Source organism: Symphalangus syndactylus, chromosome 7 (assembly GCF_028878055.3).
Source record: "Symphalangus syndactylus isolate Jambi chromosome 7, NHGRI_mSymSyn1-v2.1_pri, whole genome shotgun sequence".
In the NCBI taxonomy this organism is placed as follows: domain Eukaryota; kingdom Metazoa; phylum Chordata; class Mammalia; order Primates; family Hylobatidae; genus Symphalangus; species Symphalangus syndactylus.
In genome coordinates this window covers 102697878-102722847 of record NC_072429.2, presented here as the reverse complement: position 1 = coordinate 102722847, position 24970 = coordinate 102697878, and the positions used below count along the sequence as shown (strand labels likewise).

General features: G+C 35.9%; 1 protein-coding gene across 44 annotated transcripts in view; it reads right to left on the bottom strand.

Annotated features, from left to right (window-relative positions):
* RIMS2 (regulating synaptic membrane exocytosis 2) overlaps positions 1 to 24970 on the bottom strand; it is a 775242-nt gene that overhangs the window by 296802 nt on the left and 453470 nt on the right. For all 44 annotated transcript variants that reach the window (XM_055286971.2, XM_055286974.2, XM_055286975.2 and 41 more), the window contains 2 exons: positions 23245 to 23398; positions 5072 to 5140 (listed from right to left, as the gene is read on the bottom strand). In XM_055286971.2, the coding sequence (XP_055142946.1) occupies positions 5072 to 5140; positions 23245 to 23398 (223 nt within the window). The remainder of the gene's footprint in view (positions 1 to 5071; positions 5141 to 23244; positions 23399 to 24970) is intronic.

Here is a 24970-nt window from a genome sequence, read left to right as displayed (position 1 = left end):
CTAAATCAATAGATGGAGAAAAGACAATTTGACAAAATCTAACATCCTGAATTTACTAAAAACTCCCAGTACACTAGGAATATGGGGGATCTTCCTCAAGTTGATGTAGAATATCTATCAAAAACCTACAGCTAACATCATATTTACCAGCTAAAAAAAGCTCAAAACTTTCCCACTGAGATCAGAAACAAGGTAAGGATGTCCACTCTCACCACTTGTATTCAACACTGTATTGGAAGTACTTAGATAATTCAATAAGGGAGAAAAGAAAATACATGCATACAGATTAGGGAGAAAGAAATAAAACTCTTTTTGTGATGCCATGATTGTCTATGTAAAAACACAAAAGAATTGAAACAAAGAAACAAAAAGCTCCAGGAACTAATAAGTGATTATAGAAATGTTGCAGGATATAAGGTTAATATTCCAAAGTCAATAACTTTCCCATATATCAACAATGAACAAGTGAAATTAAAAATGCAACACCATTTACTTTAGCAATCCCCAACAATGAAATACTTAGGTATAATCTAACAAAATATGTATGAGATCTACATGAGAAAAACAATAAAACTCTGATGAATGAAATAAAAAAGAACTAAATAAATAGATATTCCATATAAAGGAATACTCAATATTGTCAAGATGTCCAGTCTTCCCAACTTGACCTACAGATTCAAAGCAATCTCAATCAAATTCTCAGCATATCAATTTGTGGAGTCTGATAACCAGATTCCAGAGTTCACATGGAGAAGCAAAAGACAGAAGATTCAACACGATATTGAAGGAGAAGAATAAAGTTGGAGAATTGACCCTGACTTTTCAATACTTACTATGAAACTACAGTAATCAAGACACTGTGGTACTCTTTGGTCAACGAATAGACAAATAAATCAATGGAACATATAGGCAGCCTAGAAATAAACTGATATAAATATACTGAACTGATCTCTGGCAACATAAAACCAAAGGCAATACAATGGAGCAATGATGGTCTTCTCAACAAATGGTGCTGGAACAATTGGATGTCCACATGCAAAAAAGGGAACCTAGACACAGACATTACACTCTTCAAAAATTTAACTCAAAATGCATCATATATGTAAATATAAAATGCAAAATAATAAAATTCCTAGAAGGTAACATAGGAGAAAACATAGATAACCTTGGGTATGGCAATAAATTTTTAGATATAACACCATAGGCATGATTGATGAAAGAAATGATTAATAACCTAGATTTCACCGAAATTAAAACTGCTCTGCAAAACACAATGTCAAGAGAATCCCTGCTTTACAGAAGCCACAGAAGAGAGAAAATATTTGTAAAAGACACATTTTATAAAGGACCGTTGTCCAAAATATACAGGGAACTCTTAAAACTCAACAATAAGAAAACAAACAACACAATTAAAAAAAAAATGGGCCAAAGACCTGAACAGACACGTCACCAAAGAAATTGAACAGATGGCAAATAAGCATATGAAAAGATGTTCAACCTCATATGTCACCAGGGAAATGCAAATAAAAACAACGAGATACCACTATACACCTATTGGAATGGTCAAAACACTGTCAACACCAAATGCTGGCAAGATGTGGAACAACAGGAACTCTGATTCAACAGGAACTCTCATTTATTGCTGGTGGGAATGCAAAATGGTACAGACGTTTTGGAACTTTCTTACAAAACTATACTCTTACCATACGATCCAGCAATTATGCTGGTTGGCGTTTGCGAAAAGGCGTTGAAAACATGTCCACACAAAAACCTGCACACAGATGTTTATAGCAGCTTTATTTATAATTGCCAAAACTCAGAAGCAACCAAGATGTCCTTCAGTAGATGAATCAATAAACAAACTGTGGTATATCCAGACAATTGAATATTATTCAGCACTAAAAATAAATGAGCTATCAAACCATGAAAAGACAAAGCATATTACTAAGTGAAAGATGCCTATCTAAAAGGCTAAAAACTGCATGATTCCAACTATGTGACATTCTGGAAAAGGCAAAACTATGGAGACAGTAAGAAGATCAGTAATTGCCAGGGGTTAGGAGAAAGGGAAAGATGAATTTTTAAGGTAGTGGAAATATTCTGCATGATAATATAATGATGGATACATGTCATTATCAATTTGTCCAAACCCAATGAATGTTTGACACCAAGAGTGAGCTCCAATGTAAACTATGGACCATGGGTGATTATGATGTGTCAAAGTAGGTTCATCAGTTGTAACAAACATACCAGTTTGGTGGAGGAGGTTGATAATGGGAGAGGCTATGAATGTATTGGGGTTGGAAGACATATGGGAAATCTGTATACCTTCCTCTCAATTTTGCTATAAACCTAATGCTTCCCTAAAATTTAAAAAAACACATAGAAAATATTACTTCTGGCATAGTTAATATTCAAGACATTTGCCCTGCAAGCTTAGAAAAACTGAGTAAGTTAGTCGAAACAGTTCCTACTTAAGAACAGTTTTGATAGCTCAGGTTTATTATGAATGATTGTAATTGATACTCTGAATTTGACTTTATTCAATGTGCAATTGGAAAGAAATCTCTGCAAATAAGCAACAAACTATCAATAGATTTTCCTGGTTTGTTGACTCATACTACATGTTTAAATATTATTAAGAGAGGTAGGGGTGTGCATTTTGTATATGTATACACTGCATTTCACATCTGAGTTGCTTTACCCAGAAAATATATTATTTATTTTATCTGGTGGTCCTTACATTATTTGATAAGCTATTGATTAAAGCATTTATTCTCTATTAAAACTAGTTTTAATATTGGAGCTGTAAAATGAAAAGGCCATAAAGAAGAAATGTAAGAAAAATATTTAACAGAACTAATATATATTTAAGTCTTGGTGATCATAAGTCTTATGTAAATGTAATTCCTACAGCATTTACTAAAGTGATGGGTTATGGAAAAAAACTACATATGCCATAATTTCAGAAACTACAATACCATCATCCTAATCTTTGAGTACTAAAGGTATTGTTAAAGTGTAGTATATCCCAAATTTAGCTGGGCTTAGAAAAAATAAGAGACTAGTTAGTCCTAGTTAGTACACTCAATAGGTATCGTGCCCTAGTTAGTGACCCTAGTTAGTACACACACTAGGTAGTGTGCACCTGTAGTCTCAGCTACTGGGGAAGCTGAGGTGAGAGGGTCAAATGAGCCTGGGGAAGTTGAGAATGCAGTGAGCTGTGACTGCACTACTGCACTCCAGCCTGGGCAACAGAGTGAGACCCTGTCTCAAAAACCAATCAATCAATCAATAAAAAATAAAGTGTAGTATATCACGAAAAATCTATTTCTCAAAATCACACTGGATTTCAAAATAGTAAAATATAGTATATTTCATGGCAGTCTTTTCAGTGTCTTATTAAACGATTCACCAGACAGTTTCTGACTGGCAAAATAATAATAACAATAATGTCACCGGGCGCGGTGGCTCACGCTTATAATCCCAGCACTTTGGGAGGCCGAGGCGGGCGGATCACGAGGTCAGGAGATCGAGACCACGGTGAAACCCCGTCTCTACTAAAAATACAAAAAATTAGCCGGGCGTGGTGGCGGGCGCCTGTAGTCCCAGCTACTCGGAGAGGCTGAGGCAGGAGAATGGCGTGAACCCGGGAGGCGGAGCTTGCAGTGAGCCGAGATCGTGCCAGTGCACTCCAGCCTGGGCGACAGAGCGAGACTCCGTCTCAAAAAAAAAAAAAAAAAAACAAACAATAATGTCAAGATAGGAAAGAATGTTTTTCATATGAAGAAACTTAATGAATGCAAAGTAAGCACTTTGAGTCAGGTAGGGTTTCTAAACACAATTCTGTAGTGCTAAAAAATTATTCCAGAGACTATTAACCCAAATAAATGAAAAATATACAATTTTTTCAAAAGATACAACTCCTTTTATAGGAGGGAAAAACTTAAAATGATCATATTAAATAAAGAAATATTTCTGTCATCTTGAAAACAGAAAATGAAAGGATAGAAACATCCAAAAATGGCATCAAGATGAATGATATGAATGGAAAGAATTTGGATGAAGAAAACCTAATGGACTAGATATTTACAAAAGATAAGAAATGGAATAGTCAAATAACAAAGGAATAGAATACAAATAGAAAAAAAATTTAATGATCTCCAAGAAAGTGATCATGAGAAATATTTCTCAAAACTACTTTATGAGTTTTAGCTCTTCTAAACCACAATACATGAAAAGTATTTTTGTAGTCTTATATTGTTCACCCTTAGTACAAAGAAAGGGAAAAAATAGTCATTGAGTTTTTAAAAAGTGGTACACTGATAAAGGCATGCTAACTGACTCTTAACAAAAATTGGCAAAAAAAATGTTGTTATCAATCACTAATGCAACTGTGGCATGCCTTGCATACATTTTGTTTAGAGTAAAATTAGTCATAATTATGAAATCTATTAGGTTATTTAACCTTCAAAAGGAATAGAATACTTTATTTTACAATATTAAAGGTATTACATGTAAACATTGTCATCAGAATGTTGCAGAAAAGATACGTACTTACCTAAAAAAACCATTGGATAAGTTTCTAACTTTAAAATGAGGCAAATATTTTAAACTACAATACTATAATTTCAAAATGTAGCTGTACATGATACTTAATATAAAAACAATTTTAAAGTTTCAAAAACTCCCATTTAAACATTTGACATATTTAGATATGGTGGTTACATAAAAAAGATTTCATCTTTTTCCACCATATTAGTGCAGTACAAAAAGTCTGATTACACAAGAACTCCTCCAATTTATTGTAAAATCCTTATTATTGTCTTAAAATAGAAAATTTATTGACATCTACTTATCTGGCATCTTTCAAGACTATTCAGTCTAATTGGTACAGGTGTTCCAGCAATTGGGATTACTCATAGGTTTAAGTTGTCATAGGTTGCCATAGGCTGTTTTGGAGGGTGAGGAGGCGAGTTATATCTTTCTCTTTTATTTATTTACTTTTACGGTAAATGATGATGAATTGTACTCCCTTTTTAATACTATAAAATAATTCTAAAATTCTTACCTGATACTACGCCAATTCCATCATCACAGTCATAGTCAGAGACTTCACTATCACTTATTCTCTTTGACCCTATAAACAACAGTAATAATTAAAAATTCTGATTATTTAAGGAAGAAAATTCCTCAAACACCTGAAAACAAATGAAAATATTCTGAATGAATCAGTTAATAACAAAAAATATGTACAGAAGAACAGTCATTATGAGCTTACTGTCATTTATTTTCACATACATTTCATGATGTGAGGATATGGGTGATGAGGAGTTAACAATTTATACAATTACTATTCTGGAGATGTATAAGATAAAGTTCCTAAATGGTTTAAAGCTTAAAATAACATTAAATACTAAATAATATGTGTAAGTTATCCAACACTGATAAAATCTATTAGAAAATAGATAAGTCAAGTTAATTTTAGATGCTTATGGACAAAGACACTTAAGACCAGATAAATTTCAAAACACAATGTGTTATATTCAAATGCATTAATGTTTCTTTTTCTAATATGCATCACCAATACATTGAATATAGTCAATTCCTTATTTTTCATGCGCATGGAGAGAAAGCATAATTCAGAAAAGCATACTCACTTAAGACATCTTAAATATCCTTTTTAAAACAACTATGTAGTTTAGCTATTTCTCTATTGCTTTGAAAAGACAATAAGAAAAAAGTCATCCACAACACGAATACACCAAAATTGTGAGTTTTGCTATGTTTTCTAAGAAATAGACTAGGAAAGGCACTCATAGTTATTATAATTCAAGAGCACCATGTTTGTGTTTTTCCTCATATACCAAATCTATAGCAAAATTTTTAAATGTGAATCTTACTGTGGCAAAAATAGCATCAAATTGAATCAACCAGAGCTTTGAGGGCTAAAGTAGATTGTGATTACACGCTTAAATACGAAATTATTGCATATAAAAACAAACCTGTTGTTATTTGTTTTTAATTTGTTTTCACCTCCATGTGTTTCAGGAACAGACACACCCTACACAACAGAATTCTTTATTAGTCTTGCTAACGGTCTATCAATTTTGTCGATCTTTTAAAAAAAACCAGCTCCTGGATTCATTGATTTTTTGAAGGGTTTTCTGTGTCTCCATCTCCTTCAGTTCTGCTCTGATCTTAGTTATTTCTTGCCTTCTGCTAGCTTTTGAATGTGTTTGCTCTTGCTTCTCTAGTTCTTTTAATTGTGATGTTAGGGTGTCAACTTTAGATCTTTCCTGCTTTCTCTTGTGGGCATTTAGTGCTATAAATTTCCCTCTACACACTGCTTTAAAGACTGAAATATAATTTAAGCCTTAGTGAGGAAGGCAAAGGTAAAATTCTGTAATATGTCAGATGATAGGGATGAAGGTGCTTATCAAATTGCAAAATTGTATATGGTTTGGAAAAAAATGTAGAGCTACACGGTGGCTCACGCCTGTAATCCTAGCACTATGGGAAGCTGAGGTGGGTGGACTGCCTGAGCTTAGGCATTCGAGACCAGCCTGGGCAACACGGTAAAACCCCATCTCTACTAAAATACAAAAAAAAAAAGAAAAGAAAAAAATATTAGCCAGGTATGGCAGCGTGTACCTGTAGTCCCAGCTACTAGGGAGGCTGAGGCAGGAGGCGGAGGTTGCAGTGAGCCAAGATCACGCCACTGCAGTACAGCCTAGGTGACAGAGTGAGATTCCATCTCAAAAAAAAAAAAAATTACTTTTTTAGGTATGCATGTTAATATTTCAAAAGTAACCACTAAAACAATAGAGATTAAAAGCAGACAGAAAGTAGAGTATACAAAATAGTAATAACATGTCCCTATTTATGATATAAAAAAGAAAAAATAATAATCTATATACATTTGTCTGTGTGTGCGTTTTTGAGATATTGTCACTATAATTGTAATTTTGCAATTTCTCCTTTCACTTCCTTCTGGTTTTCAATACAGGTGTGATAAAACCAAAGTCTAGGATTTTAGATGCTTCTCTGATTCTGATAAACACCCTTTTTGAATCTTCTCCCAGACCTGAGCTAAGCACACTTGGAGATTCATGACAAGGACATTAGTCGCAGTTGCTTCTGTAGATGACCCACAAAATCAGGGTGCGAGGGGATGAGAGATAAACACAGGTTCCAGTTTGTCTGCATGGGTTCTAGTTTTCCTTGATTTTCCTTTTTGGATGCGCTTTTCCTAACCAGTCTATCCTTCTGTCCCACAGAGACTTCCAGAATCACTACTATACGAAGAGGCAACAGACTTTCAGACTTTTTCACTAGATCCTCTTCATGGTCTTTGGCAAGTGACTTTTCTCAGACTCCTCAACCATTATCTTACAACCTTCCTAAAACAATTCCCAGTTTCTCCCACCACTTTGTACAGTTTAATCGTTAAAATAAATATCATATATGGTAGTACTTCAGCACTAAATGCTTTGGCTTCCTCACTGAGGCTTAAATTATATTTCAGTCTTTAATCCATCTAGAGTTTACTTTTTTGTATATGGTGCAAGAAAAAGATCAAGTTCTTCTATTTTCTTTTCTTTATGAATAGTATTTTTTCAAGCTCATTTATTCTTTCTTAAACTTTTATTTTAGGTTTGAAGGTATATGTGAAGGTTTGTTACATAGGTGAACTCGTGTCCCGAGAGTTTGTTTTACAGAATATTTCATCACCCAGGTATTAAGCTCAGTATCCAACAGTTATCTTTTCTGCTCCTTTCTATCCTCCCACCCTCCACCCTCAAGTAGACCCCAGGGTCTTTTGTTCCCTTCCTTGTGTTCATGAGTTATCTTTATTTAGCTCCCACTTCCAAGTGAGAATATGTGGTATTTGGTCTTCTGTTCCTGCATTAGTTTGCTAAGTATAATGGCCTTACAGTTCCATCCGTGTTCCTGCTAAAGACATGATGTTGTTCTTTTTTATGGCTTCATAGTATTCTGTGGTGTATATGTACCACATTTTCTTTATCCAATCTGTCATTGATGGGCATCTAGGTTAATTCCATGTCTTTGCTATTGTGAATAGTGCTACAAAGAACATTCACATGCATGTGTCATTATGGTAGAATGATTTATATTCATCTGGGAATATACCCAGCAATGGGATTGCTGGGTCAAATGGTAGTTCTACATTTAGCTCTATGAGGAATCACCATACTGCTTTCTACAACAGTTGAACTAATTTACACTCCCACCAACAATGTGTAAGTGTTCCCTTTTCTCCACAACCTTGCCAGCATCTGTTATTCTTTGACTTTTTAATGATAGCCATTTTGTCTGGTGTGCGATGGTATCTCATTGTAGTTTTGATTTGCATTGCCCTAATGATTAGTGATATTGAGCTTATTTTATATGCTTGTTGGCCGCATGCATGTCTTCTTTTTTTATTATTATACTTTAAGTTCTGGGGTACAAGTGAACAATGTGCAGGTTGGTTACATAGGTATACACATGCCATGGTGGTTTGTGGCATCCATCAACTCATCAACTACATAAGGTATTTCTCCTAATGCTATCCCTCCCCTAGCCCCTCACCCCGCAATAGGCGCCACTGTGTGAGGTTCCCCTCCCTGTGTCCATGTGTTCTCAATATTCAACTTCCAGTTATGAGTGAGAACATGCGGTGTTTCATTTTCTGGTCTTGTGTTAGTTTACCGAGAATGATGGTTTCCAACGCCATCCATGTCCCTGCAAAGGACATGAACTCATCCTTTTTTATGGCTGCATAGTATTCCATGGTGTATATGTGCCACATTTTCTTTATCCACTCTATCATTGATGAGCATTTGGGTTGGTTCTAAGTCTTTGCTATTGTGAACAGTGCTGCAATAAACATATGTGTACATGTGTCCTTACATTAGAATGATTCATAATCCTTTGGGTATATACCCAGTAATGGGATTGCTGGGTCAAGTGGTATTTCTAGTTCTAGATCCTTGAGGAATCGCCACACTGTCTTCCACAATGGTTGAACTAATTTACACTCCCACCAACAGTGTAAAAGCGTTCCTATTTCTCGACATCCTCTCCAGCATCTGCTATTTCCTTACTTTTTAATGATCGCCATTCTAACTGGACTGAGATGGTACCTCACTGTGGTTTTGATTTACATTTCCCTAATGAGCAGTGATAATGAGTTTTTTTCGTATGTTTGTTGGCCGCATAAATGTCTTCTTTTGGGAAGTGTCTGTTCATATCCTTCCTCCACTTTTTGATGCATTTGTTTTTTTTTCTTGTAAATCTGTTTAAGTTCTTTGTAGATTCTGGATATTAGCCCTTTGTCACATGGATAGACTGCAAAAGTTTTCTCCCATTCTGTAGGTTGCCTGTTCACCCTGATGATAGTTTCTTTTGCTGTGCAGAAGCTCTTTAGTTTAATCAGATGCCATTTGTCTATTTTGGCTTTTGTTGCCATTGCTTTTGGTGTTTTAGTCATGAAGTCTTTGCCCATGCCAATGTCCTGAATGGTATTGCCTAGGTTTTATTCTAGGGTTTTTATGGTTTTAGGTCTTATGTTTAAGTCTTTAATCCATCTTGAGTTAATTTTTGTATAAGGTGTCTGGAAGGGATCCAGTTTCAGCTTTCTGCATATGGCTAGCCACTTTTCCCAACACTATTTATTAAACAGGGAATCTTTTCCCCATTGCTTGTTTTTGTCAGGTTTGTCAAAGATCAGATGGTTGCAGACGTGTGGCATTATTTCTGAGGCTTCTGTTCTGTTCCATTGGTCTATATATCTGTTTTGGTACCAGTGCCATGCTGTTTTGGTTACTGTAGCCCTGCAGTATAGTTTGAAGTCAGGTAGCGTGATGCCTCCAGCTTTGTTCTTTCTGCTTAGGATTGTCTTGGCTATGTGGGCTCTTTTTTAGTTCCATATGAAATTTAAAGTAGTTTTTTCCAGTTCTGTGAAGAAAGTCAATGGTAGCTTGATTGGGATAGCATTAAATCTATAAAATACTTTGGGCAGTATGGCCATTTTGACTTTTGATTCTTCCTATCCATGAGCATGGAATGTTTTTCCATTTGTTTGTGTCCTCTCTTATTTCCTTGAGCAGCGGTTTATAGTTCTCCTTGAAGAGGTCCTTCACATCCCTTGTAAGTTGGATTCCTAGGTATTTTTTTCTCTTTGTAGCAATTGTGAATGGGATTTCACTCATGATTTGGCTCCATGTTTGTCTGTTATTAGTGTATAGGAATGCTTGTGATTTTTGCACATCGATTTTGTATCCTGAGACTTTGCTGAAGTTGCTTATTAGCTTAAGGAGATTTTGGGCTGACACGATGGGGTTTTCTAAATACACAATCATGTCATCTGCAAACATAGACAATCTGACTTCTCTTTTTCCTACTTGAATACCCTTTGTTTCTTTCTCTTGCCTGATTGCCCTGGCCAGAACTTCCAATACTATGTTGAATAGGAGTGGTGAGAGAGGGCATCCTTGTCTTGTGCCAGTTTTCAAAGGGAATGCTTCCAGTTTTTGCCCATTCAGTATGATATTGGCTGTGGGTTTGTCACAAATTGCTTGTATTATTTTGAGATATGTTCCATCAATGCCTAGTTTATTGAGAGTTTTTGGCATGAAGGGGTGTTGAATTTTGTTTAAGGCCTTTTCTGCATCTATTGAGATAATCATGTGGTTTTTATCATTGGTTCTGTTTATGTGATGGATTATGTTTATTGATATGTGTGTGTTGAACAGCCTTGAATCCCAGGGATGAATCCAACTTGATCGTGGTGGATAACCTTGATGTGCTGCTGGATTCAGTTTGTCAGTATTTTACTGAGGATTTTCACATCGATGTTCATCAGGGATATTGGCCTGAAATTGTCTTTTTTTGTTGTGTCTCTGCCAGGTTTTGTTATCAGGATGATGCTGGCCTCATAAAATGAGTTAAGGAGGATTCCCTCTTTTTCTATTGTTTGGGGTAGTTTCAGAAGGAATGGTACTAGCTCCTCTTTGTGTACCTCTGGTAGAATTTGGCTGTGAATCCATTTGGTCCTGGACTTTTTTTGATTGGTAGGCTATTAATTGCTGCCTCAATTTCAGAACTTGTTATTGGTCTATTCAGGGATTCGACTTCCTCCTAGGTTAGTCTTGGGAGGGTGTATGTGCCCAGGAATTTTTCCATTTCTTCCAGATTTTCTAGTTTGTTTGCACTGAGGTGTTTATAGTATTCTCTGATGGTACTTTGTATTTCTGTGGGATCGGTGGTGATATCCCCTTTATCATTTTTTACTGCATCTATTTGATTCTTCTCTATTTTCTTCTTTATTAGTCTGGCTAGTGGTCTATCTATTTTGTTTATCTTTTCAAAAAACCAGCTCCTGGATTTGTTGATTTTTTTGAATGGTTTTTCGTGTCTCTGTCTCCTTCAGTTCTGCTCTGATCTCAGTTATTTCTTGTCTTCTGCTAGCTTTTGGATTTGTTTGCTCTTGCTTCTCTAGTTCTTTTAATTGTGATGTTAGGGTGTCAATTTTAGATCATTCCTGCTTTCTCTTGTGGGCATTTAGTGCTATAAATTTCCCTCTACACACTGCTTTAAATTTGTCTCAGAAATCCTGGTACATTGTGTCTTTGTTCTCATTGGTTTCAAAGAACATTTTTATTTCTGCCTTCATTTCGTTATTTACCCAGTAGTCATTCAGGAGCAGGTTGTTCAGTTTCCATGTAGTTGTGTGTCAGTGACTTTCTTAATCCTGAGTTCTAATTTGATTGCACTGTGGTCTGAGAGACTGTTTGTTATGATTTCCATTCTCTTGCATTTGCTGAGGAGTGTTTTACTTCCAATTAGGTGGTCAATTTTAGAGTAAGTGTGATGTGGTGCTGAGAAGAATGTATATTCTGTTGATGTGGGGTGGAGAGTTCTGTAGATGTCTATTAAGTCCGCTTGGTCAGAGCTGGGTTCAAGTCGTGAATATCCTTGTTAATTTTCTGTCTCATTGATCTGTCTAATGTTGACAGTGGGGTGTTAAAGTCTCCCATTATTATTGTGTGGGAGTATAAGTCTCTCGGTAGGTCTCTAAGAACTTGCTTTATGAATCTGGGTGCTCCGGTATTGGATGCATATATTTTTAGAAAGTTAGCTCTTCTTGTTGCATTGATCCCTTTACCATTATGTAATGGCCTTCTTTGTCCCTTTTGATCTTTGTTGGTTTAAAGTCTGTTTTATCAGAGACTAGGATTGCAACCCCTGCCTTTTTCTGTTTTCCATCTGCTTGGTAGATCTTCCTCCTTCCCTTTATTTTGAGCCTATATGTGTCTGTGCACATGAGATGCATCTCCTGAATACAGCACATTGATGGGTCTTGACACTTTATCCAATTTGCCAGTCTGTGTCTTTTAATTGGGGCATTTAGCCGTTTTTACATTTAAGGTTAATATTGTTATGTGTGAATTTGATCCTGCCATTATGATCCTAGCGGGTTATCTTGCCCGTTAGTTCATGCAGTTTCTTCATAATGTCAATGGTCTTTACAATTTGGTGTGTTTTTGCAGTGGCTGGTATCAGTTCTTCCTTTCCATGTTTAGTGCTTCATTCAGGAGCTCTCATAGGACAGGCCTGGTGGTGACAAAATCTCTCAGCATTTCCTTGTCTGTAAAGGATTTTATTTCTGCTTCACTTACGAAGCTTAGTTTGGCTGGATATGAAAATCTGGGTTGAAAAATCTTTCCTTTAAGAATGCTGAATATTGGCCCCCACTCTCTTCTGGCTTGTAGGGTTTCTGCCAAGATATCCACTGTTACTCTGATGGGCTTCCCTTTGTGGGTAACTTGCCCTTTCTCTCTGGCTGCCCTTAACAGTTTTTCCTTCATTTCAACCTTGGTGAATCTGATGATTACGTGTCTTGGGGTTGCTCTTCTCAAGGAGTATCTTTGTGGTGTTCTTTGTATTTCCTGAATTTGAATGTTGGCCTGCCTTGCTAGGCTGGGGAAGTTCTCCTGGATAATATCCTGAAGAGTGTTTTCCAACTTGGTTCTGTTCTCCCTGTCACTTTCAGGTATACCAATCAAACATAGATTTGGTCTTTTAACATCGTCCCATACTTCTTGGAGGCTTTGTTCATTTTTCACTCTTTTTCCTCTAACCTTGTTTTATTTCATTGAGTTGATCTTCAATCCCTGATATCCTTTCTTCCACTTGATCAATTCAGCTAATCATACTCATGTATGCTTCACAAAATTCTCGTGATGTGTTTTTCAGCCCCATCATGTCATTTATGTTCTTCTCTAAACTGGTTATTCTAGTTAGCAATTCGTCTAACCTTTTTTCAAGGTTCTTGGCTTCCTTGCAGTGGGTGAGGACATGTTCCTTTAGCTTGGAGGAGTTTGTTATTACCCACCTTCTGAAGTCGACTTCTGTCAATTTGTCAAACTCATTCTCCATCCAGTTTAGTTCCCTTGCTGGCGAGGAGTTGTGATCCTTTGAAGGAGAAGAAGCGTTCTGGTTTTTGGGATTTTCAGCCTTTTTGCACTGGTTTCTCCCCATCTTCGTGGATTTATCTACCTTTGGTCTTTGAAGTCAGTCATCTGAAGGTCTCTGAGTGGATGTCCTTTTTGTTAATACTAAAGGATGTCCTTTTTGTTGATGTTAATACTATTCCTTTCTGTTTGTTAGTTTCCTTCCAACAGTCAGGCTCCTCTGCTGCAGGTCTGCTGGAGTTTGCTGGAGGTCCGCTCCAGACCCTGTTTGCCTGTGTGTCACCAGCAGAGGCTGCAGACCAGCAAAGATTGCTGCCTGTTCCTTCCTCTGGAAGCTTTGTCCCAGAGGGGCACCCACCAGATGCCAGCCAGAGTTCTCCTGTATGAGGTGTCTGTCAGCTCCTACTGGGAGGTGTCTCCTAGTCAGGATACATGGGGGTCAGGGACCCACTTGAGGAGGCAGTCTGTCCCTTATCAGAGCTCAAACACTGTGCTGGGAGATCTGCTGCTCTCTTCAGAGCTGAGCTGCCAGGCAGGGATGTTTAAGTCTGCTGAAGCTGCACCCCCAACCGCTCCTTCCCCCAGGTGCTCTGTCCCAGGGAGGTGAAGGTTTTATCCGTAAGTCCCTGACTGGGGCTGCTGCCTTTTTTTCAGAGATGCCCTTCCCAGGGAGGAGAGAATCTGCAGAGGCAGTCTGGCCACAATGGCCTTGCTGAGCTGTGGTGGGCTCCACCCAGTTCAGACTTCCTGGCCCCTTTGCTTACACTGTGAGGGTGAAACCGCCTACTCAAGCCTCAGCAATGGTGGATGCAACTCCCCACACCAAGCTCAAGCATCCCAGGTAGAGCTCAGACTGCTGTGCAAGCAGCAAGAATTTCAAGCCAGTGTATCTTAGCTTGCTGGATTCCACTGAGGTGGGACCTGCCGAGCCAGACCACTTGGCTCCCTGGCTTCAGCCCCCTTTCCAGAGGAGTGAATGGTTCTGTCTTGCTGGCATTCTGGGTGCCACTGGGGTATGAAAAACAAAACTCCTGTGGCTAGCTCAGTGTCTGCCCAAATGGCTACCTAGTTTTGTGCTGGAAACCCAGGGCCCTAGTAGCATGGGCACCGCAGTGAATCTCCTGGTCTGCGGATTGTGAAGACCATGGAAAAAGCTCAGTATCTGGGCCAGAGTCCAAGGTACAGTCCCTAATGGGTTCCCTTGGCTGGGAAAGGGAGTTCTCCAACCCCTTGCACTTCCCGGGTGAGGCAACGCCCCACCCTGCTTTGGCTTGCCCACCTTAGGCTGCACCCACTTCCAAGCAGTCCCAATGAGACGAACAGGGTACCTCAGTTGGAAATGCACAAATCACCCACCTTCTGCGTCGATCTCGCTGGGAGCTGCAAACCAGAGGTGTTCCTATTTGGTCATCTTGCCAGCAATTGTGCCAGTTTTCAAGGGAAATGCTCCCAGCTTTTGCCCATTCACTATGAAGTTGGCTATGGGTTTGTCATAGGTGACTCTCATTATTTTGAAGTATGTTCCTTCAATGCCTAGTTTATTGAGAGTTTTAAACATGAAGGAACGTGGAATGTTATTGAAAGCCACTTCTGCATCTATTGAAATGATTATGTGATTTTTGTATTTAGTTTTGATTATGTGATGAATCACATTTATTGATTTGTGCATGTTGAACCAATCTTGCATCTGCTTGATCGTGGTGAATTGACTTTTTGATGTGGCACTGTATTTTTCAATTTTCAATTGTTTATTGCTGGTACATAGAAATAATTTATATTGTATCTTGATCTTACATCCAGTAACCTTGATAGATTCACTTCTTATAATAGTTTTTGTATAGATCCCATCTGGCTTTCTATATGAATGAACATGTATGCAAGTAAGCACTCTTTTACTTCTTTTTCAGTCTAGATGTATTTGAATTTTCTTGCCTTATGATACAAGCTAGAACCATAATTACAACTTTCAATAACAGCTGGGAGGGCAGACATCTTTTTCTCATTTGTGACCTTGGGAGGAAAGAATGCAGTCTTTTACCAATATGATTTAGCTGTAGGGTTTGATACATGTTCTTTATTGGATTGAGGAAGTTCCTTTCTATCCTACTTTGCTTAGGGTCTTTTATAGGGATGAACATTGGATTTTATCAAATGCTGTTTCTTGAGATAATCTCTTGAGATTATGATATATTTTTTTCTTTTTTAGTTTAATATGGTGAGTGACATTCTGTTTTTCAAATGTTAAACATGGCATCCCTAGTATAAAAAACATTTGGTCATGATATATTATCCCTTTTACATATTGTGGATTCAATTTTCTATATTTTTATTTTGCAAAATATTTCTAAATTTAATATGCTAAATTTGCTAAAATTTTCATGAGGCTTATTGGTCTGCAGATTTCTTTTAATATGTTAGTTGTTGGTATTAGAGTAATGTTTGTTTCATAAAATGAGCTGGATGGTATTCCCAACATTATAATATTCTGCAAGAGTTTGTAAACAATTGGTATTGTACCACCCTTACATGTTAGGCAGACTTCATTGATTAAGTCATCTGGGCCTGAAACTTTTTTTGAGGGAAAATTTTTAGCTACAAATTCCATTTCTCAAATAGATATTGGGCTACTCAAGTTATTTCTTTCTTCTTGGGAGAGACTCAAGTTTGTGTCTTTCAAGGAAATTTTCTATTTCATCTAGGTTGTCAAACGTATTTGCATCAAGTTGTTCACAATTTTCCCTTACTGTCTTTTTAATATTTGTAGAACGTGTACTGATATCACCTTTTTCCAGATACTGAAAATTTGTCTTCTTTCTTTGCTGATCATTCTGCCTAAAGGCTTATCAATTATATTGATATTTTCACAACCTTTGGTTGCATTTACTTTCTCAATTGACTTCCTGTCTTTATTTCACTTATTTCTATTTTGACTTTTATTCCCTTTCTTCTACTTAATTTGAGTCTATTTTGCTCTTCTTTTTGAAGTTTGTTAAGGTGAAAACATGTCACTGATTTGAGATTTTTTTGGTATTAATAATATATGTCTTTAATGCTATACATTTCCCTACTGTTCTGCTGTAGTTGTATCCCATGAATTTCGATATGTTAGGTGTTCATTTCATTCAGTTCAAAATAATTTTTAATTTCCTGTTTAACTTCTCCTTTGATTCATGGCTATTTAGAAGTGTTATTTCATTTATAAATATTTCAAGCTTGTCCAGAGATTTTCTGTTGTTGATTTCTAATTTATCTCTATTGTGATCAGATAACAAACTTTGACTTGAGTACTTTTAAATTTATCGATACTTGTTTGGGCAGGACTAAGGTCTACCTTAGTGAATGTTCTCAATGAACTTGGAGAGAAGGTGTTTTCTGACTTGTGGAATGTTTTGTAAATGTCAGATAAAAACTTCAAACCTTCTATTTGTTCTATAAACATTGACAGAGGAGTACTAAAATCTCTTACTGTAATTGAGATTGTATCTATTCTGTAGTTTTATTATTGCATTTTCTTTTTCTTCTCTTCTCCCTTTCCCTTTCTCTTTTCTTTTCTTTCTTTTTTTTTTTCTTTTTTTTTTTTTTTTTTGACAGAGTCTCGCTCTGTTGCCCAGGCTGGAGTGTAGTTGTGTGATCATGGCTCACTGCAGCCTCGACCTCCCAGGCTCAAGCCATCTTACCACCTCATCCTCTCAAGTAGCTGGAACTGCAGGTGCATGCCACTGAACCCGGCTAATTTTTTTTTTTTTGTAAAAATGGGGTCTCATTATGTGTCCAGGTTGGTCTCGAACTCTCAGGATCAATCAATTCTCCCACCTCAGCCTCCCAAAGAGGCTGAGATTACAGGTGTGACCCATCATGCCTGGCTTTGACTAAAATCGAGGTATAATTTATATAACATAAATATTTGTTTTAAGTATACAGTTCAGAAATTTTCAGTAAATTCTGAAATTCGTGTATACATCACTACAATCTAATGTTAGAATATCTCCTTCACCCCCAAAAGATTGTTCACACCCATTTTCAGTCAGTGTCTATTGCTACTTCCAGCCAACTGCTAACTTAATCTGTCTCAATAGATTTGTCACTTCTATACATGTTATATAAGTAGAATCATAGAACACATGGCCTTTTGCATCTATCATCTTTCATTTAGCATTTAGCATAATATTTTTGAGGTTTGACTATATTGTAGTATGTAGCCGTATCTTCTTTCTTGTTATATATAGTAATCAATTGTGCAGATATACCACATTTTATTATCCATTCACCGGTTGATGAATATTTGGACTATTTCTACCTTTTAATCATTGTGAATAATGCTGCTGTAAACATTCATGTACAAGTCTTTCAGTGAACATTCACTTTCATTTCTCTTGAAGGTGAATTAGTGGTCATATGGCAAATTTATTTTTAACTTTTTAACAAAAGACCAAACTCTTTGCCAAAGTGGCTGTACCATTTCACGTTTACATCAGCAAATGGATGAGGGTTCCAATTTCTCCACATTCTTGCAAAAATTTGTTATCATCTTTCTTTTTTATTACATTCATTCTAGTGGGTGTTAAGTAATGTAATTGTGGCATAACTTGCATTTCACTAATAACTAATGATGTTGGGCATCTTTTCATGGCCTTATTTGTGATCCATATATTTTAGTCTTTCAAATGACTATCAAGTATTTGCCCATTTTTTGACAGCGCTATTATCTTCTTACTATTATTGCATTTTAAGGGCTCCTTATATATCATGGATGCAAGTCCTCTGTCAAATACATGATCCACAAATAAACATTATGTGCTGCATAATGATGTTTCAGTAAACAACTAACTGTATATAAGATAGTGGTCCCATACAATTACGATGGAGCTGAAAAATTCCCTATTGATGTCATAGCTATCACAATGTCACAGTGTAATTACTTTTTTTTAATAAATAAAGTGTAGCCTAAGTGTTCGATGTTTATAAAGTCTACTGTAGTATACAGTAATGTCCTAGGCCTTTGCATTCACTTACCAAGTTGCTTACTGACTCACTCTGAACAACTTCCAGTCCTGCAAGCTCCACTCATGATAAGTACCCTATTCACGTATATCATTTTTAAATCTTTTATACCATATTTTGACTGTACTTTTTCTATATTTACATATGTTTAGATAAACAAATACTTATCATTGAGTTACAATTGCTTATAGTATTCAGCATAGTAACATGCTTGTACAGGTTTGTAGCCTACAAGCAACAGACTATACCACATTGCTGAGGTGTATAGTAGGCTATACCACCTAGGCTTGTGTAAGTGCACTCTATGATGTTCATACAAAGATGACAATGTTTAATGGCACATTTCTCAGAAAGTAACCTGGTCATTAGCTGCCACGTGACTGTATTTTCTCCCAGCCTGAGGCTTTAAAAAAATCTTCTTAATGATGTCTTAAAAAGCAAATATTTTAAATTTTGATGCAGTCCAATGTATTATTTTTTATTGATCAAGCTTTTGGTGTTGTTTTGGGGAAAACTCTGCCTAACCCAAAGGAATGAAGATTTTTCTCCTATGTTTTCTTTGAACACTTTTATAGACTTAACTCTTACAGCTGGGTCTATTATCCATTTGAAGTTAATTTTTGCGTATAGTGTGAGGTCAGGTCTAAATTAACTATTTTGTATGTGGATATTAAATTGTTACAGCATTATCAGTAAAAAGACAACAACAACAACAAAAAACTATTTCCCCTCATTGATTTGCTTTGGATCCTTTGTTGAGAATCAACTGACCATGAAGGTAATTTTTAATTCTAAATTAGGTTCAATTTATCTATAGGTCTATCATTATGCCAGTATTACACTATTGCAATTACTGTAGCTGTACAATAAGTATGGAAATGAGGAAATATACATCTTCCAGATTTGTTTTAGCTGCTCTGGATCTTATACATTCTCATATAAAGGCTAGAATCTGCTTATTAATTTCAGCAAAATATCCTGCTTAGATTTTGATAGGAATTGGGTTTAATCTGTAGACTAATTGGGGGAAGAGCTACCATCTTAATAATACTGGGTGTTCCAATTCATGCATGTGGAATACATCTCCATTTATTTATATCTCTTTTTCATTTCTCTGAACAATGTTTTGTGATTTTTTAGTGTACAAGTTTGAACTTCTTTTGTAAAATTTAATTCATTCTTTTGTTGTTGTTGTTTTGTTTTTGTGTTTTGTTTGTTTGTTTTGAGATGGAGTCTCGCTCTCTCACCCAGGCTGGAGTGCAGTGGCATGATTTTGGCTCACTGCAACCTCTGCCTCCCAAGTTCAAGCTATTATCCTGCCTCAGCCTCCTGAGTAGCTGTGATTACAGGCGCCTGTCAGCACGCCAGGCTAATTTTTCTACTGTTAGTAGAGATGGGGTTTCACCATGTTGGCCAGGCTGGTCTCAAACTCCTGACTTCAAGTGATCTGCCTGCCTCAGCCTCCCAAAGTGCTGGGACTACAGGCATGAGCCACCGCACCTGGTCAAAAATGTTTTCTTAATTTCAGTATCAAAATGTTAATGGATAGATTCTTGTATATTGTTCATGTACCTTGGGACCTTGCTGTCCTTGTTTATTAGTTCTAGTAGTTTTTGTGTGGGTTCTTTATAATCTTGTACATATAGAATCACGTTATCTGTGAATAAAGGCAGTTTCTCTCTCTTTTCCCTCACCATTCTGAATGCCTTTTATGTATTTTTCTTGCCTGACTGTCCTAACTACAATCTCCAGTGCACTGCTGAATAAAAATGATAAGAAGAGACATCCTTTCCTAGTTATCAATATTAGAGAGAAAGCATTTATTACCATGAAATATGGTTTGTCATCTAAAGGGTGTTCATAGGTGGTCTTCATCAGAAAGTTCTCTTCTATGCCTACTTTGTGGAGGGTTCTCTTCTAGGCCTACTGTGTTCTCTTCTATGCCCATTCACTTTTTTTTTTTAATTGTGAATGAGCATTGAATTCTGCCAAAGCTTTATCTTCATATTTTCATATATTCATGTGGTTCTTGTTCTTTTTTCTGTTAATATGTTCAATTACATTAATTGACTTTTGGATAATAAATCAACTCTACTTTACTAGGATAAATCCCTTTTGGTTATGGTGTATAATCTTTTGTATATACTGTTGGATTCAATTTATTAATAGTTTGTGGAGGATGTCTGTGTGCATGTTCATGAAGAATATTGGTCTGTAGTTTTCTTGTCTTTTAATGTGTTTGTCTGACTTTGGCATGAGGAAAATACTGGCTTTTTGAATGAATTGGTGGGTATTCCCTTTCTCTTTCTTATCAAGGAATTTGAGAAACATTAGTGTTTCTTTTCTTAGGTTTAAAAGAATTCAAGAGTGAAGCCTAGGCTTTTCTTTATGGGAAGATTTTTTAATTATCAATTCATTAATTCAACTTCTTTACTTATTATAGGTTTATTCAGATTTTTAGCTTTTTATGGATCAGTTTCTGTAATGTTGTTTAACTTTTTGGCATAGAGTTGTTCATTGTATTCCAATGTAATTCCCCAAAGGGGAATTACACACTTTTAATGATAACTGTTCATCTGTATGTTCTATCAAATATGATCATGATCTTTGAAATATGATACATATACTTAAAATTAAATGCAATATTTATCCACTGGATGAAGAAAAACCCTTAAGGAGGTTCTTGTCATCAAAGGAGTCTATAACATATTAGTAGATTTATTTATTCATATTCTGACTTGTACCTTCCATTATGACTAATATATCCTATTAGCCTAATTAGCCAAAGGTAATGTTGTTTTTAGCTTTCTATCTATTCATAAATGTTATTTCCTAGTTTTTATTTCTTTCTTTTATGTGTATGTACATGTTTTTACTTATCTTCAGGCTTACATATCATTAATAAATTATTTATTAGAGGTTAGTTGATAGTGACAAGATTGACATGGTACTACATGGAGCCATTATATTACCCATGGGTAAGTTTAATACTATTACTAAGTACCAGAAAGATCATATGGAGATGTGAAAATATTAAAAGCTACAAGATAAATTATAATAATTGCATGAAAATCCATGACACATACAGCTAACTAGTACTTTAATCTCATTGTTTCTCATATCCACTATCCCTAAGTAGTGTGGGGAAAAAAGTGAAAAATGTTGGTAGATTTAAGCATTTCAGGTATTGAGAGTCTTCAATCTATTACCTATTGCAATAAAAACTGAAGGCCAATCCCCAGTGAAAAGAAGATGCTGGCTAGCGTTAGCAGCCTATAAACTTTAAGAATTAGTACATAAATTATATTAGGTTGGTACATACAGTAGAAATCATCATGTAGTAACCCGCCATCCTACAGTGTAATTCAGAGAGAAAGTACTGAATAGATACAATGGTCACAAAGAATAAAATTAATTTACATACAATTCATTGTAATGTGATTATTACAACAAAGGATGTCGTAATGGCATTTGAAAATAGAAGTGGATGAGTGTTTACTATGTGGGGAGACTGAAAGACATTGACGCTGTAGAATTAGTGTTCAATTAATACCATCCAAAGGTAAAAGACTGTATTAAGTGGAAATAAAATTCCAGCAATTAGAGAGGTTATTTTAAAAAGGAGTGAAAATAATTCTCTAGGCTTTCCTATGACTACTAAGTATCCCATAAGATCAATCCTTACCTCTAATTCTCTACTAATCAAGCAGCCTTCTAACATATATAATGTATTTTATTCAGCAGAAGGGTGTGATCCATGTAGACAATACTCATTTGTTAAGTTGCCAGCTATACTTTCCATGATTAATAAATGACATGGCATTTGTGCTTACAAATTTATACTTCTAAAATTTGGTTAATGCCAATCAGTTCTGCAGCACTTGACAAAATGTTGCTAAAACTGGAGCATGCTGTCTCCATAAAGATATAACTACCCCATGAATACTATGCAAAACAGTATGCATACACCTCAGTCTCCAATAGTAGATTCATTAGAAAAATAATGACCTGAGTTTTAGGGGCAAAAAGGCTAAAATGTCATTATTCAATCTGGAAAATATTTCTGAATTTATTTTAAGCATCTATGGAATGATGTAATTCTATTTCATATTTCAGACTGTAAAATCCAGGGCAAAATGTGCAGGTTGATGATAATAACCATAGTAATGATAACATCAGTTTATATTATTGAGACTAATTAATTCTTATAACTACCCTGTAATGCAGGTATTACTATTTCCCTTTTATAAACAAAGAAAGGGAGGCATAGAGAGAGGACCTGCCACAAGACATACAGTTCTAAAGTGTAAGAATTAATATTTAAACTCAGGGTAGTCTGAAATTAAAGTTCATGGTTTCAACCACTATAGTATACTTGGTATACTACATATTCATAAAATACCTAGAATAATAAAGGAGGAAATGATAATTTTGTGTATACAGCTATGTGGCTAAGCTCGTATTAGCCATCTTATTCCTATATTTAGGATTCTAAGCACTAAAATTTAAATGTAAATGTGCTTATTTGGTGTCATACATCCAAAATACAAATATAAACCACTTCAACACTGTGATAGGTGAATGCTATGGGTACAACCTTATTTTGGTGTTTCAAACAATTCAAAAGCTTCAATAATAACTATGGAAACACTAACAAATGACTATTAATATTCACAAAGATATCTTCAAGTTCTGTATCATATATATTACTCAAGATTAGGAAAATACAATAAAAATATGAAAGAATTTTAGTAAAACTTACTTTGCAACCTCCTTGTTGGGCTCTCTCCATGGAGCTGTCTTCGTGGCATATACGGAGAAGGGTGGGGAAGTGGCAATGAAGAGACATCATGCGTCTGAAGTTTGTACCAATGTGGCTCATCATCTAATAATGCTGTTTCTAATTCAATTAAAATCTACAAACCCAAGAGACAAAGGACGGTTATAATATACCAATAATAAAGAAATTATGTTAAATGGTCCTATAACTTTTGTAGTAATAGTTATAATAGTAATGCTATTACATGAAAAACAAGGTCATTTAGACATTGCAAAATTATCAATATGTTCTTGACAATAAATAAACTTTTATAACTTCTTAGTGATTTAATAGTTTTAAATATCTAAGACATTTATTTTGTTGACCCTTGACTACCCACTACTAGAGGCTATCAAATTTACCATTACAAAAATAACACTTTTCATTTTAAATGACTATAATAATAACTAAAATTTGTATATCATTTTAGAATTTAAAAAGCATTTTTATTTAGAGTCAACCTAAATGCCCATCAGTGATGACTGGATAAAGAAAATATGGTAAATATACACCATGGAATACTAAGCAGCCATAAAAAGAGCAAGATCATGTTCTTTGCAGGAACATGGATGGAGCTGGAGGCCATTATCCTTAGCAAACTAATGCGTGAACAGAAAACCAAATACCACGCATTCTCACTTTTAAGTGGGAGTTGAATGATGAGAACACATGGACCCACAGAGGAAAATAACACATACTGGGGCCTATCGGAGGGTAGAGGGTAGGAGGAGGGAGAGTATCAGGAAAAATACTAATTGGTACTAGGCTTAATACCTCGGTAATGAAATAATCTGCACAACAAACCCCATGAAACATGTTTACCCATGTAACAAACTTCCACATGTATCCCTGAACTTAAAAGTTAAAAAAAATTAACTTTTACAAGAACTCTTAAATGGGAAGAGAAAAACAAATTTGAAGTGCCTACTGTGTATTAAGAACCGTGCCATATTATCTGTCATAATTATTAAAAAATTACTAGCTTTGTCTTATTGTTTAATTTTCATAAGCAAAAATACCAAGGCTAAGAAAGGTTAAAAGAACTTGTCTAAGGTCACACCAGCTTGTAAGTGAAAGAGGTGTAAACTGAATCAGTCTGTCTTATTTAAAATTCTGTATTTATCATACCATCCTGGTAAAGATTTAAAACAAGAAAAGAAAAAAACAAGAATGGATTTTAAATATGAACCATTATAATATAAATGTTATAATAGGAATATTTTTAAAATTTACCCCAAATATAAGTCTGTAGAAATGAATGCCTATTTTTTTTAGGAGGTTGTGCAAGTGACAGTGTTTCTGCTTTGTGTTTACAAGAACTGCCACATAAAGATAAATTACTATTTATCTAAGGGAGGTAAAGAAGCGATACAGCCAAGTTAATATTTCATTCTTTCTTTTTTTTTTTTTTTTTTGAGACGGAGTCTCGCTCTGTCACCCAGGCTGGAGTGCAGTGGCACAATCTCGGCTCACTGTAAGCTCCACCTCCCAGGTTCACGCCATTCTGCTGCCTCAGTCCCGAGTAGCTGGGACTACAGGCGCCCGCCACCACGCCCGGCTATTTTAGTAGAGACGGGGTTTCACCGTGGTCTTGATCTCCTGACCTCGTGATTCGCCCGCCTTGGCCTCCCAAAGTGCTGGGATTACAAGCGTGAGCCACCGCACCCAG